This window comes from Eurypyga helias, unplaced genomic scaffold, assembly GCF_000690775.1.
Source record: "Eurypyga helias isolate BGI_N326 unplaced genomic scaffold, ASM69077v1 scaffold4238, whole genome shotgun sequence".
Taxonomy (NCBI): Eukaryota; Metazoa; Chordata; class Aves; order Eurypygiformes; family Eurypygidae; genus Eurypyga; species Eurypyga helias.
Window position 1 is genome coordinate 11,754 of NW_010264798.1, and position 14,947 is coordinate 26,700.

Genomic DNA, 14,947 nt, shown 5'->3' on the forward strand with positions numbered 1-14,947 from the left:
CCTAAATCTCTAAAAGAAAATAAGGCTAAAACCTTTTCAATGCCACCAGCAAAAGGAATACTCGCAGACAAGGCAGTGTGGGAACAGAATATTTACAGTGACAGTATCTGAGACACAGACAGGTTAAAAAGAATAAACTGCATGACAAGCTTTAGAGTAGGGTATCACTCTGAGCATCTCATTAAAAAAGCTGACTGAGCAGGATATCTCTAAAAGAAAATAAGGCTAAAACCTTTTCAATGCCACCAGCAAAAGGAATACTCGCAGACAAGGCAGTGTGGGAACAGAATATTTACAGTGACAGTATCTGAGACACAGACAGGTTAAAAAGAATAAACTGCATGACAAGCTTTAGAGTAGGGTATCACTCTGAGCATCTCATTAAAAAAGCTGACTGAGCAGGATTTCTGTGCCAAAAATACTGTGCTGAGAGAAAACCTTCAAGTCAGCTGCACAAGGCCAGGAATCAGCCCAGCCACTAATCAAACTTATTCCAAACAACTTTTACTGTCTAAAGGGATGGTATGATACGATGTCCCTATATTTAAGGGTAGAATAAAGCACAGTATCAAAAGCCTCGTTTTAAAAGTTCTGCACATGTCAATATCACAAGCTCAAAAACATAGAAGCTGGCACTTAGTTTTCCAAGTACTTACTTGTGCTCTGCACAGACTCCGAGGCAAGTCTGACACATTTCACATGTGGGGCCTTGGAATTTGGGATCTGTACAATTACAGGTCCCACATTCGCAGGTTCCTCTTCCATTGCAAATCTGCCCATTCGATGCCATACATGGAAAAGTATCCAAAGAACAATCGCATGCGCTGCCGGTGAAGTTGGGGAAACACTCGCACACTCTGCATTTACAGACACCGTTCCCTGTGCATTGAAAAGATATTTCAGTGAAATGAAATCCAGTATAAAACATTTAAATTTTGACAGTAAGAAGTAAGTGTTCAATATCTCAGGATAGACTCAGGGAAAAGAAAACCCTGGTGGAGAGATAATGAAGACTCCAATGAATTAAGAGCTACAAAATAAATTTTAGCTCTTGGAAAAACTACTTACAGGCGTTTCCCCTTTTCCCTTTCTGCCACATTTGGATTTCCTTTCATAGACAAAGTAATGAGACTAGGGAAACCTGATCAGAACAGTATGTGATGACCATATCTCCTCGGTGGACAGCATTACAGCATTGCTTCAGTTCCATTTTGTAGGTATATACATACATTGATCACTCCTGTCTTTGTTACCTACTACTACGTAAACTTATAAAGCAAGACCTAAAGAGATGAGGAATGCACTAACTTAAGACTTCGCACCACAGAAAAAATTAAACATCTTTGGCTCCCTGGACCACCACCATCCCGCTGCTGTATTCCTGATCTGATCCACCCAACCAGACTTTATGCTCCCTACCGGAAACAAGATACCTCTATGTCCAGAGGGGTGATTTGGATGAAATGGAAAAATCTATGATCACAACCTTCCTCCATTGAGAATACAGTATTTTAGGTCAGTGCTTAACTGTGACCATGTATTTTGTAACACCAGCACCATTGCTCCTAACCTTTGTGGAGCTGGTGAGCAATAGGTATATTTGGAGCAAATCAGACAGATGAGGTGTTCTCATAATTCAGATAAATCTTAGTGGCTTCTCTGTTTCATTTTTGTATCACAGTCAAAACTGAGGTTGTAGTTACACTCCTACCAGGTACTTCCGCACATAAAGCGGCTTAGGGAAGTTACAGGACAAAAATACATGCAGCAAAATAGTTCAGACACTGGCTGCTGAAGGATTTTCTAAATCGCTTCCGATTTGAGGAATTAACTGCTATTAGTCTTGTTTCAAGCACTCAGGTATTATTCTGGATCTTGAACGTTCTAATCTTCACTTACCTTTCAGGATAGTCTCAAGACAGCATCTCATCTTGCCAAGCACCGAGTCAAGCACTCGCTACTACAAGTAAGCTGAGGTCATTATCTCTTTTTATTGACACAGTGGTTACACTGAGCCAGTATAACATTATAATCTCAGGCCAGTTGTCTCAGCATTCTTTACTATGATACCTGAGGTTAATTCTGTAATAAACAGCAGAAGTCAAGTTCACTTTACATCCTTCTTAGAGCTGTGATTCAAGGAAGGTGAAATGTGTATTAACACACTGTATGTTCATGATCAGACAGCTGTTCCATTAGTAGATGTTTTCAGTCACTAAATCTGTGGATATTCTCATCTCTGTTACCAAGTAGCTATGTTCTATAAGCTAAGTATCACCACTCTACAGGGTACAGTTGACAGACTTGTAAGCTGCTGGCCAGTTTTGCCTGCAGAAAACTCTGGAGTAGTTTCTTACCTCCACAAATCAAACCATTTGATCGATCACAGTTGAAGTTATCACATTCACAGTATTTGCCAGAATACACTTCATTGGTGTTTTCTCTTTTCTTGCATACACACTGTCCACAAATGCATTCTCCATTGTTACTGCATATTTCTGTGCTGTTCTCCCTCCTGCAGTAAGCATCCATATCCTCACTATTCACTTCATCTGTACTACATTCACAGAGTCTTCCAATACGTCCTTCATTACACCTGCAAGGTAAAAACACGACTGAAAATACGAACTTCATGAAGAGCCATACAATAAAAAAAAAAAAAAAAGACATAAAAGTAGCAGAAGTTGTACAAAGAACAGGAGTAAAAATGACTATTCTCTCAAGGGATATTTTGAGTTAAACTTCAAATGAGATAGCCAGCTGACACCTACGTAGCCATCCTTGAAGCTGCTGGAGCAAACTGGACTCAGTTGCTTCTATGCTAATTACTTGTTGCAGGTGAGAAAGGTGTCACCACCTCTAACTACACTGCCACATAACCACTATTAACCCCTCTCCCTGTGACAGAGTATATAATTATTTTTAAGTGACAGTGACTGTTCAGTGTAGCTGCTGTCATCTTTCAGTGTAAAGATTTCCCACAAACAGCCACTAGGCAGGCTAAGAGATGATCTTCAGAGCTGCTGAGCCAAGGTCTTCAGGGATCAGCACTTCTCATTATCAAGGTTAAAGCAGCGATGCACAAATGGAGGCTGTTCTTGCTCCCGGCAGTGACTGACGGACTGTTGTGGGGCGTCAATCAGACACAATGCTTCCACCAGGAAACTGCTGCTGTTGCAAAAGGAAGAGTCTCTTTCGCCACGGGTCTGTTCTCCCCTGCGTGAAACCACTGGACACCGGTGACAGCGATACCAAGTTTAGTAAGTACTTCTACACAAAGATGGGAAAAATCTACTTTCCTCATTTAAAAGGAACAAACACTGACTGCAAAATGGAGCAATGTATGCAGCATTTATGGCCCTAAGTGGCTTATTCTTCAACTTACACAATACTAAGCAGTTAGGGGGCCACAGCTCAGTTTTTCAAACACCCCGTTAACTACCACCACCAAATTCACCAGGCAGATGCTAGTCAGTTCTACAGCAAAAGTCCTCTAAGATCGGACTTCAATTCATTCTGCTCTTACCATTCTCATCTCAAGTGTTTCCAAGACAAAAAGGTTTTCATTTTTGCTGTAGGTTTCTTGGGGGGGGGGAAGGCTAAACCCCTGACTTACTAGGTTGAGCTTCAACCAGTCTCCACTGAAACTAAAGATTTTGCTCTGCTTTCATTGTGTGTCATCCCACAAAATCCAGTATCATTTTACTTAATTTTGAGATGTGTAATAAGGAATACATGTTTAATCAAATCCCTGTGGTGGGCAATAATAGACATTTCAAAGGCATACGTATACAGAAAAAGTTTATGTATGTCTGAAATATTTATAGAAACATGCAATTGGAAGAAACATTTTAGTAAGATCCCAAAAAATGAAATAAAGTAGGGAAAAGAGATTGGGGATGTCATCCAAAACAAAAGGTGGCTGTTTTATGACATTTTAATCTTCCCTGCTATGAAACAAATGGTGTCAATCTGGGTAGGAGCTCCTACCAAAGAATTAGGAAGCCTCTGAATTTCTCAAAATCAGGGGACCTCACATTAGAAGGACATAATTAGATCAGTATGAATACTTGCAAAAATATCACAGGCTAACCCCATTAATTTTGTTCCATAAATCCATAATTTTGCCATATTCCATGGACCTCAGAATGAAATAAAGACACAGAAAAAGCAGCAAGAACTGTATTGTGTGAAGGACTCAAGGCCAAATCTGAATTCTGACTTACACAACAGTGCCAATCTGTGATCAGTACTATGCCAACCTATGATTCAATACTACGAATTCCAGCGTATGGATTATTTCCAGAGGTAAGACAGCATACCAGTATTTCCTAAAATAAATGGGTCTGTAACAGTACTTCTTTTCCTTTCACTTAAAAGGAATTAGTAAACCCAAATAAATTCTAATAAGGAAACAAAGGTCTCACTCATAGTTCTCTTTCGTAAAAATGAGCGTCTATTTATTTACCTGCATGCGCCACATTCAAATGTTCCATTTCCCTCATGGCAGGCTGGACTGTTAGGTTCTCCTTCACTTTGACACTGACATTCACAGATGAACTGGAGATTAATTTCCACTTCTTCAGTGAACCCCAGCGGTTTAATTTTAATTGATTCATTTTGGCCTTTCTTTGGACATTCATTAGCTGTTACATTAATCTCAAATTTAACCTGCAAAGGAAAATAAATGGAGTGCGACATTACTAAAATGAGTTTTGTCTGTAAGAAAAGAAGCGTTGGACATTTTAAATGAACTTGGCTTGAGTAACAGCCAATATACTGAAAGTCACCTCATCTCCGATTGAAATGTTAGAACATTTCCTTCCATCTTCTTGCGTGTCATTCACTCCATTCTTGCAGAAAGACTTGTAACTGATTGTCACACCTTTTGGTAGCTTACTGTTTTCCAGGATAACCTCTGAAGAAAGGGACTAAAACAACAGTTATTAATTAACCACAAACTCAGTTGCATAAGGATTTTGCTGAAAAAAAAAAAAAAAAAACACATTATCCAACTATGAACAGTCTAAGCAACAATCCCATGAAATTATGTAAATTCCAACATGCCCAGAAACACTAGCCTCGGGCTGCTCATGGTGACCCCTTCTCACCAACGAACCTCGTTATACAGGGTCAGGGTTGGTCTCTACAGACATCGGCAGCACCTGTTTGTGCCATGTACTCCAAAGGAGAAATGAGGCTCATTTACACAGTACAGCCATGTAGAAAACATTTTGGGGCCAAATCCATGAGTCCCTGAGGTTGATGTAGACACTTTCTTTGGGGTCAAGAGGTTGTAAAATGGCCCTTCCACATGGAAAGACGGCAAGAACTGAAGATGCTGAAGAAACAGTGTGGTTTTTGGCTGTGGATTTTATTTTTTAAACGGGAAAACACGATGATAAAGTTTTCTTTGTAATTTTGTTTTAAGTGGCTTTAAGAGCGTATCGTTCTAGTCATCTAACCTCTGAATGTCGTAGTGTCTATAGGTCTAATGTGGTTTTACTGCAATGGCAGTACATTTATAGTTTATTTTACTAACTTCCTATTTTGTAGAAAAAAATAAATTCCACCTTGGATTATCTGCCTGAAAAACTCATAGTAACTTAGAAGCATGAAAATTAATACAACCAAAATAAAATCTAAACTTACATTGTAGGCATCAATGATCAGCTGAATCACATTGCTGGAGTTTGAAGACAATGTTCCCACTGCTGATTTTGGTATCAGATTTTTCAATTCCTTTCAATATGTACACAAAGGTAAAAGGAAAAATACAGCCTTAATAGCAAGCAAAGTATAATTTGTACTATAAATATCTGTGCAGTGATATAATGCTTTAGTGCATTATCCAGTCAAGATGAAGTACTTCAAAGAGCAAGATTAAAGTGTTGCCATTGATGATCTAGATTTTTGAGCTTATACACAACATTACTAGTATAAACAGACACCCAGCCTCTTCTCCTCTGCATCTGCATGTGAAATTTGATACGAGAATACACTAAGACATCCTCTTTTACAAGTTGACCACATACAATAGATGAAGATCTTAAAGTAGAAGCACCACACTTCTAGTGCATTAAAGGGAGGCAGATAAATTATGATTTCCAGTGAAAAAGAAAAAAAACTTACGATTTGAACAGAGGTTAAAAAAAAGAAAAATACCTTGTTAGGTTAAAACAAGGAAAAATATGCATCTCCTTTACACAGTCATTTCCTATTTCACAATCACATCCAGCAGTTTAGTTAATTTTAAACATCAGGAATATAAATAGACCACAAAGAACAAAATATGCTCTTTCATAAGTGTCTCTCTTGACTCAGTGTCCACACCCCCGTCAGTTATTTTGCTGCAAAAATGTTCATAAAAAGTAGTACTGAAAATACGTTCCCCTTTCCCTCCTACCTTCAAAGTATAAAGAGGGGCAAGCTGGAGGGACACTTTCTCCTTGGACATTACATATGCACTCAGCATCAATTGGAGCAAGTAAAAAAGGCTTAATAATAAAAATGTGAACAGCAAAATATTACTTTAATGATCACTTACTTCCATACTTTAATTTCCAATCAGGCAATTTTAATTATTTCAGAGCAAATCTGAGTCAGCCTTAGTGCTTGAGGGGAAAAAAGTACAAGGATCAGAAATACAAGTTATTTTCTTTACCTTATAAACTGCCTGAAACTCTTCAGTAACAGCAAAGATTGTCTGAATGTTGTTCTCACTAAGCTTCTGTACCAGATGAGCAATAGAAGGATAATCCTATAAAAACCAAACATAAAATGCAATTCAAATCTGGGACACATGTTAGAAAACAATCAGAAAAAACCTGACATTGTAAACAAATCACCTTTAGAAATGTATGTAAGGCTTCTGACTAGCCCACTTACATTAGTGCTCTAAAGGATGCGCTGAAACAATTCCACAGATGCTCCATGAAGACAAGTGTCTTTCAGAAGGAACTACTGTAAAATCATCTTGTTCCCTGGCGTTTAAAGTCTCCACATTAAATGCCTAATCCCAATGTTACCTCAAAATTACCCTCTGTAATTTTCCATATGACTTATCTCAGTGAAAATCACTACTTTTGGCACTGTTTCATAAAGAAAAGATCAAATAAAGCCAAATTAATTTTAGGTTTTTACTGAACAATACTAACTTAACTTTAGGAATACATGAACACAAAAACTTTGTAAAGCTTACTGTGGTTACCCCATCCAGTATATGTTTTTATTTTTACCATTTTTGTGCTCTACCTATCAATAAACAACGGTAATGTTGAGCGTATTTTTATCATAAACTCTGCATCATTAGATTTCAAGCAGTCTTAAAACAAAAGCTGGCCAAGGAGCTCTCAGTATTTTTTACAGTAGCAAAATACTTCTGAACACAAAGACTAGCAAAATGGTAAAATAACAGAATGGAGCCACCACGTGTCCAGGCAGTGGACATGGCGGATTATTAATTATTAAAAACGTTAAAATCCAGCAACACAAATCATGTTGTGAAAATTGCCATTTCTTGAAACTTTCCAGTTAACACTGGATTCGTTCTTGTACATTTGTTTTAGTTAAGCCAAAGTCTTGACACAATATGGAGGTAAACAGATAAAATTCAAGAGACATAGCTGCCTGAAACTATACCAGGTGACCTGATGATTTTTTTTTTGATCTTATTGATCACAAAATATTCCATAGAAGATGATGTAAAGACTTACATAATAGTGGCTCATTGTGTACATATCATTTTCCAGGTGACATTTCCCATCATTCGGTAAAACAATTCCACCAAGTTTACCATCTCCTGCAAAGTGAAATCCAGCATCCGTGGAAAACACTAACAGCCTCGTAACATTTCTCCAGCCAATTTGTTCCTTGAGAAACAAAGAAATGGATTTTTGGTATTTTGCACCGGTTTATTTTATAGTAACAGGGACCAACACTTGATAGAGAAATGCATGAAAGTAGACAGACTTAGAATAAACCATACTGCACAAGTGTCACCCTGGAAATCATCTAAAATTCACTCAAACCTCAAAAACACTTGCATTTAATTAAAAATCTTCTCTAAACATCTGCTGTAGGTTTTTCACCAAAGGCACGAAACATTCTTTGAGATGTACTTTGGTCCATTCAGTTCTCTTCAAAGTATCTGAAGAGCAATGGGGTTTTAGAAATTGGGCATGTCAGTTCAGCTCTTTTATACCCCCAAGACCACTTCTATGTCCCCACCAAGCAGCCTGAGCACAGAGGACAATGTTAGTGTGTGGAGCACTGCTGCAGTCTTTAATCAGAAGACTGGCTTCCTGGCGTTAGGCTCTGAAGCATCATCAGGTTTTGCCCATCCAGTGCAGATTCACACCCAGCACAGTAGTTGCCAGAGGACTGGCCTCTCTCACCATCCCACTAAGCATCCCGGCCCACAACTGCAGAGCCTAATTCTGTAACCTGCCCTTTCTTATTTTCTTTAAATTCTTCCAGAGTTGAAGTTCTAGTTAACTAGGAAAAGGCCATATAAAAAGGTCACATAAATACCAGTTACCACAAAAAAAAAATAACAAACAAAAACCCCAGAAGGCTTATGATTAACACTGTACTTTTAAAATAAGACTCCAGATTGTTTCAGAAAGTCCCGACTCTACCGGTCAACAGCACAGTAATATGGTAACAAAGCAGTAAACTTGGGTACTGCTTTTTTTGGAAGCCCATGTGGTACAGGTGGTGTACATCAAAGAACGCAGTGACCTAGATTATTCTTCAAAAATAAACAAACATCAGGTTTCCATCTACCCCTGAGAAGCTAATACAAGTTACAATTCACCAAACTCCTCTGAAACAGCTACAGGAAGCATATAAAGCTTTGAAATAATTTCAGAATAGTTGCTTCCTCAGGATTTCATACACTTTTCAGCAGAATTTGACTATTTTACAGCAAAGTTTTAAAACTCTGTCTTTCGAACGCAACTATCTGCTGTGAAAACGACCTCTAACCACCACTTTCACGTTTCTCAGGTTCATTCACTCACTAGAGCTCTTTGCAAAAGACAACTTCATGCAGCCTGCTCAGTCTGTCACGTTCGAACGTGTCATCTTACGCGAGCAAGACATCACCCACCACAAAACAAGACCATAAAACATGAAGGCTGTACTCAAACAATTTCATCTAACAGAGCAGTAAAGAAAACCAACACACACTTACCCCACAAACCGCAACCTGCATTATTGCATCAAATCCACCTTCCGGAGAATCTAAGTTCCCAGAAATGTGCTGTTTACCTACAAGTTCATTAAATTTGTTTCCTTCGCTGGTAAGGCTGAGCACATTTTTATAGCTAAATGGACTTGTACAGTTCTGGTCACCTGTACAAGGATTTTGGAGTTTGGCTGGTGTCGTACTTATATATGGCATCACAGTTTTCTCCACGAAAGAGCCAAAGCCTAAGACAGAACAATAAAACCTTTGTAAGCTGAAGAGTGGAAGTCTCTTCTCCTTATATTAAGACACAACAGAATGCAAATGCACTTTAGCTGAACCAAAATCAGAAATAACTCTCATACTTGTTTACTTTCCAGCTTCTCCATCAACACCAAGCACTCTCATGCTCCTCGATAAGTTCTTCTACCTACTAGAATATCTGCCATAATAACCATAGAATCATAGAATGGTTTGGGTTAGAAGGGTCCTTAAAGATCATCCAGTTCCAATCCCCCTGCCATGGACAGGGACACCTTCCACTAGACCAGGTTGCTCAAAGCCTCATCCAGCCTGGCCTTGAACACTTCCAGGGATGGGGCATCCACAGCTTCTCTGGGCAACCTGTTCCAGTGAATTTCATAATTCATTCTTTTTTTTTTTTTTAAATTACTCTTCATATGTAATAACACAAAAAACATCAGGAAGGTTTTTTTTTTTTAATAGGCAAATCTTTCTTACCAATTCGAAAGTCTGAAGTTATTTCTGACATTTCTAACATCAGAGCCGTTCCGAGACTTTTCACATTCTCCAAATCATCTTTCATAGAATATGAGAGGTCCATAAGATAATACAGGTCAATGGGGTAGTCTTCAGCTCTCTTAAATTTTAATGAAAATGTTTGGGGTTCCCCTGTTTCAGAGATTAAATAAAAAATAGAAACCATTAAAAATCCCAGGACTGCATTGGCAAGAAAAGTGCACTTCTAAGGAAAGTGTTTGAAATACTGATTTTGAACTAAATGTGGGTGAATTTTTCTCCTGTTAATTGAAATGTTTAACATTAAATTATGATTAAAAAAGACCACATTCAAGTATTTCTTTCAAACATCCAACTTCATATTTTCACAGAATTTTATCTCTCCATAAAAAAATACTAGCCTGCAGGAAAAAAAACCAAACACCAAACAAGTCAAGCTTCTCGTAGTTGCTGCAATTTCAAACCTTCGAACTTGCAATAGTTTTAACAAGGTTCCTGTAAGACCTAATAGCACAATTTTTCAATATCTGTTTGCATCCAAGATGATCCCAAAACTTCTCAGGGTTTAGTTTAAAAAAAGCCATTGTTTAAATAGGTTTATAGAAGAAAAATCAGTTCTGCATGGAATATTTCAAGTTACTTTGTATCAAATGCAGGCTGAGAACACAGAAATGGCAGTAAGACAATGGAAAGTTACTACTGGTTGCAATTCTAAGCCCAGACCCTGCGTTTTGCCAACAGAAGCATGTAGTCTCACTCTGATGTTGCAAGCCACTGCAGAAGAATCACCACCACCCTCCAGCCCTGGAAAATGGGAAAGTATTCTTTTGCCTATTATATATGAAATAAGGAATAGAATTAGATTTTCCCCCCACCCCACTCAGTCACTGAAGTTAAATGGTGATATTGCTAGTGCCTAAGTCTGCTTAATCATTATCGAACTGGGGAAACCCATTAGATGTTCAAAGTGAACAGCATAGGGATCACTCAGCTATGCAGCATGGTTTGCACACCAAAAAAACCCAACGCAAATAAAACCCCAACCCAACAACCAAACTCCAAAACTAGAGCTTTACATTTTCTTTAGCTGATATTTAAAAGAGCCTGCACAGAAAGCAAGTATCCCCCCCTGGAAGCACACAGTCTCTCATGAGATAGCTTATGACCAGAAGTGCTTACAAACAGAGCAGTAACCTTTTGGGTAGTTAGGTTCTGGTTGCCCAAGTCCCTTACACCTTCTGATAAAGAAGCTTCTGTGTCAAGAGAGGGATGACACTTTGGTTTGAAACTGAAAGGGTCGCACTATAAATAAATAGGGGTAATACCAAAATTGCAAAGTAACTTTCATTCCTTTTCTTTCCCCTCATCATCATGCTAAGCTTCTTCAGATCATCTTACATTTATTAAGGCAATCACCACCAAGCAGCCCACCCTGGCTCTTACTCCTGGTAAATACAAGGCAGCTGTTGAACGGGTCTGCAGTACCTAGGAACCGTCCTTAAGGACAATCTACATTACGTTCAAGTACTGTATGAGCTACTAGCCCTGCTGCCACCCTTCATTTTAATTAAATAAAGTTCTCTTCAGGGGCTGGAATTGGTACACAACTACTTTCTTTTCATCACTGTAGTCCTGTGTCCACATCATTAGCCTCTGGGAAGTATTTTATGTAGCAATCCAGAAATCCCGCTTCTTAACTACAAAACCATCCAGTTCAGACACAAAGGCTTTGAAAGACAGCGGAACTTCAAGGAAAACGAAATGCTCTCCTAACTTCTCTAAGTTTTTGCACACTCCTCTACTTTCATTCTAAGAAGCCACGCTGTTGAAAATCAACTACGACACACTGAAACCAAAATAATTTTACCTCTCTCCTCATATGTACCAATCCACCCTGCATCTACTTTCTCGTAAATTCTATCGGGAACAAGCGATAATTTCTAACCTTTCATAGAAATCAAACAGTATCTGAAGTATCTTGACACCTGGGGCTGATCAGAACGGCTCTGCTATCATTCAGGTTACCTGAACAAAAGTAGCTTCTGTAACAAAATGGTTACACATTCAAAACAAAACATGCAGATGTAGTGGTGACAGAAAAGTCATCTGAAAACTAGAATGAAACCGTCCTTACCGACTCTTAGTTTCAGTACTAATTTTTGTGGCTGGATCTGTGTAATGGCCTCCGGTTTCAGCTTCTCTGCAGCACCTATCTTACGATTTGTTACTTCTCTGTCTTCAAGAATCTGTTTGCTACCTCTGGGATTTTCTATATCTTCCATGGGACAGCCTTTACTCTTCAGTGCTGCCAAGTCATCACATCGGGCAGATGTTGGTTCTCCTTCTTGCAAGAAGTCCTAGAAAACACAGGCAAAACAGTATCAACTTTACGGCCAGCCACAATTTGTTACATTTTACCCACCATAACACTTTTTACAATGACTTTTTTTTAATTCAGTACAAAACCACACAGTCCTGAAATATGTGGAATTACACTAAATATATCAGTGACTACTATTTGGTCCAGGAGCTTGCCTGTACTTGCACTTATACACAGAGAAGATGTAAGCAAGATGAAAAAAAACCAGCAGCCCGATGTCACCTCCGACAGAAGCAGGACATCCTTTTGTACTGGCTACTTGAAGGGACAGCAGGTGGAAAACGTCCTCATCTTCACATAGCCATCAATAACGTGAACCTATCTGTACAGCCTACTTGGCACTACCCTCCCTTTTCCCTTCTTTTTGTTTTTGAAAGGCTTTAATTAAGGATTATGTAAGTGCACCTTGGCACTCACCAAGAAAATAATGGCAATATGCTGACAGAGCAGGGGAAAAACAGACAATAGCTCTTTTATTCTGGGGAAATTCAATCTGAAAGGAAGATCCATGAGCAAAAACAATCTCTAACTTTGTTCTGAACAGCAAACTACCATTACCTCAAACCTTAAAAAAGCTCTAGCCTCAAATATGAGTAAATAAGGCTTCTAATTGAGAAACTCGGAAATTCAGATCCCACTCCCCACCCCCATATGTATATAAATAAATATATCTTAAAGTCTGTCAGTTCTTCATGACCAGGACCTACCAACAAAATTGACAGCTCAAAGCCAAATTTTTGAGTCAGTTTAACGCTTAAAGTTCATAAACTGGTTTTGGGTACAGTTAAGTAGGTACTATACAGAAATATTCATATATTATCATCCTCTCGAAAGAAACAGGAAAACTTCCCAGTTTTCATTCACAAACTGGATGGAGAGCTATAGAAAATATGTTCTTCTGTTTCTAACCTGAGGAGACACTTCAGCACACACTGGTTAAGTCACACAGTTTCCGATTATCTTACATTTTGTATTTCCTGAATTTAATTTTTTTTTACATAAGAAAGCACCCTGTGTTTCATACTGAAACAAACAACCCACCCACAGAAACCAATTTCCTAAGCCCCAAGTCTACCAACAACAGAAAAATAAAATTTGAACACCTTCTATGGAAGAAAACCTTTGATCTCTTCCCCTACACCACCTATGTCTCTCTAAAATTACCTCTTACTCTAATGTCACTGGAAGAATATAATCAAGCACACCCAGACAGACTCCATGCTGGAATGATTTTAAGTAACTACAAAACAACCTGTAGGGTCTGTATACACATATAATTCAGAAAAGAAGCAAACATATTGTAAAAAGCAATTCTACTCAAATCAGGACATCAGGAAAATCACAGTATCAGAATTTTAAAGTACAAATAACTATCAAATTGAAGAGCTACAGGAAACTATCATTAAAGAAAATAAACATTTTATACATTTAAAGTATTTATTAAAATTTTAAACCAAAGGAAAAAATAAACCCTAAAAGGAATTTTGCAATACTTACTGTTTTTTTACACCATCCACAGTTTGGTCCTGCCTGTATACATTCACCACATGATTTTGCATTAGCTTTTATGCAGTCACTTCCACCTAGCAAAGAACCCAGATCAGTCACTTAATTTATAAAAAGGTGCTAGCAACAGAATTTTTACAAAGCCAGAATGAAACAGAGTTCAAACTACAAATAGGTTATTAACATAAGATGATTGACATATTGTCATTAGCACTCATCTGCTATATTTATCTACGTAAATAACTAATATATATATAGTTTTAAAGCAACATTAATAGTACTGCAATGAGATCAACTGACTTACCTTGTTGAGCAAATCCACCCCATATCAAGTAACAGAGGATGCCAGCCCATGTGAGCAATTTTAAATTAGTCTGAAATACATAATCAGAAGACCAAGTTTTATGATTTATCATAATAAGTGAGGGGGGGGGAAAAAAAGCTTGCATGAAACTGCAGACATGTAACTGTTTCAGAGAAGACAAGGAACATGGAGCAGATGCAAATCAAATTATCTTAGTTGTACCAGCTGGACAGTTTTGCTCTAATACAACCATGTTTGTGGGCTACAGTTTGTATTTAGAAGTCAAACAGGGTATCTGCTTCTTAAATTATTTTGAAATAATTGTGAGATAAACCAGCAAGCTATGAGAAATCTGGAAACGATGTTCAGTTGGGAGGGTGGGGGAAGAACCCAAACTAATCTATCAGCATCTTATAAATATGTTTTTATGCTCTGAATGTTATCAGAGGAACACTTCTAAATAAAGATACCACAGAAATACAAGACGGAAATAGAGCTTCTCTATTCACATCTCTCTTTCAAGATAAACTTCAAGACCCTTCCCAAAGTATTTTCCTCAGAATCTTCAAAGGGCATTTTACAGCCTAACTCTGCACCTTATGCTCCAAACTAGAAATTTTCTCTCATGGTATGTAACATAAAGCATCCTGGACATAAACACAGACCCTTTTTTTCTTCTTTATACAGCAGAGAATGAATGGGTTCTACCCTTGTGAAAAAAAACAAAGCTATCTTTATTTCAGTGTTACAAATCTTAATGAAAGCCCAGCAGAAAGAACACATACGTACAAACTATATAACCTCTATG

The 14,947-nt window shown here is 38.1% G+C and overlaps 1 protein-coding gene across 1 annotated transcript in view; it reads right to left on the reverse strand.

Annotated features, from left to right (window-relative positions):
* ITGB1 (integrin, beta 1 (fibronectin receptor, beta polypeptide, antigen CD29 includes MDF2, MSK12)) overlaps positions 1–14,198 on the reverse strand; it is a 17,930-nt gene extending 3,732 nt beyond the window's left edge. The window contains exons 1-12 of the mRNA XM_010156490.1: positions 14,140–14,198; positions 13,827–13,912; positions 12,084–12,306; positions 9,932–10,102; positions 9,197–9,435; positions 7,716–7,871; positions 6,665–6,760; positions 5,653–5,742; positions 4,791–4,931; positions 4,469–4,671; positions 2,358–2,596; positions 657–879 (exon numbers count right to left, since the gene is read on the reverse strand). Coding sequence (XP_010154792.1) covers positions 657–879; positions 2,358–2,596; positions 4,469–4,671; positions 4,791–4,931; positions 5,653–5,742; positions 6,665–6,760; positions 7,716–7,871; positions 9,197–9,435; positions 9,932–10,102; positions 12,084–12,231 — 1,706 coding nt within the window. The 5' untranslated portion in view covers positions 12,232–12,306; positions 13,827–13,912; positions 14,140–14,198. The remainder of the gene's footprint in view (positions 1–656; positions 880–2,357; positions 2,597–4,468; positions 4,672–4,790; positions 4,932–5,652; positions 5,743–6,664; positions 6,761–7,715; positions 7,872–9,196; positions 9,436–9,931; positions 10,103–12,083; positions 12,307–13,826; positions 13,913–14,139) is intronic.
* Between the last annotated feature and the right edge of the window lie 749 nt (positions 14,199–14,947).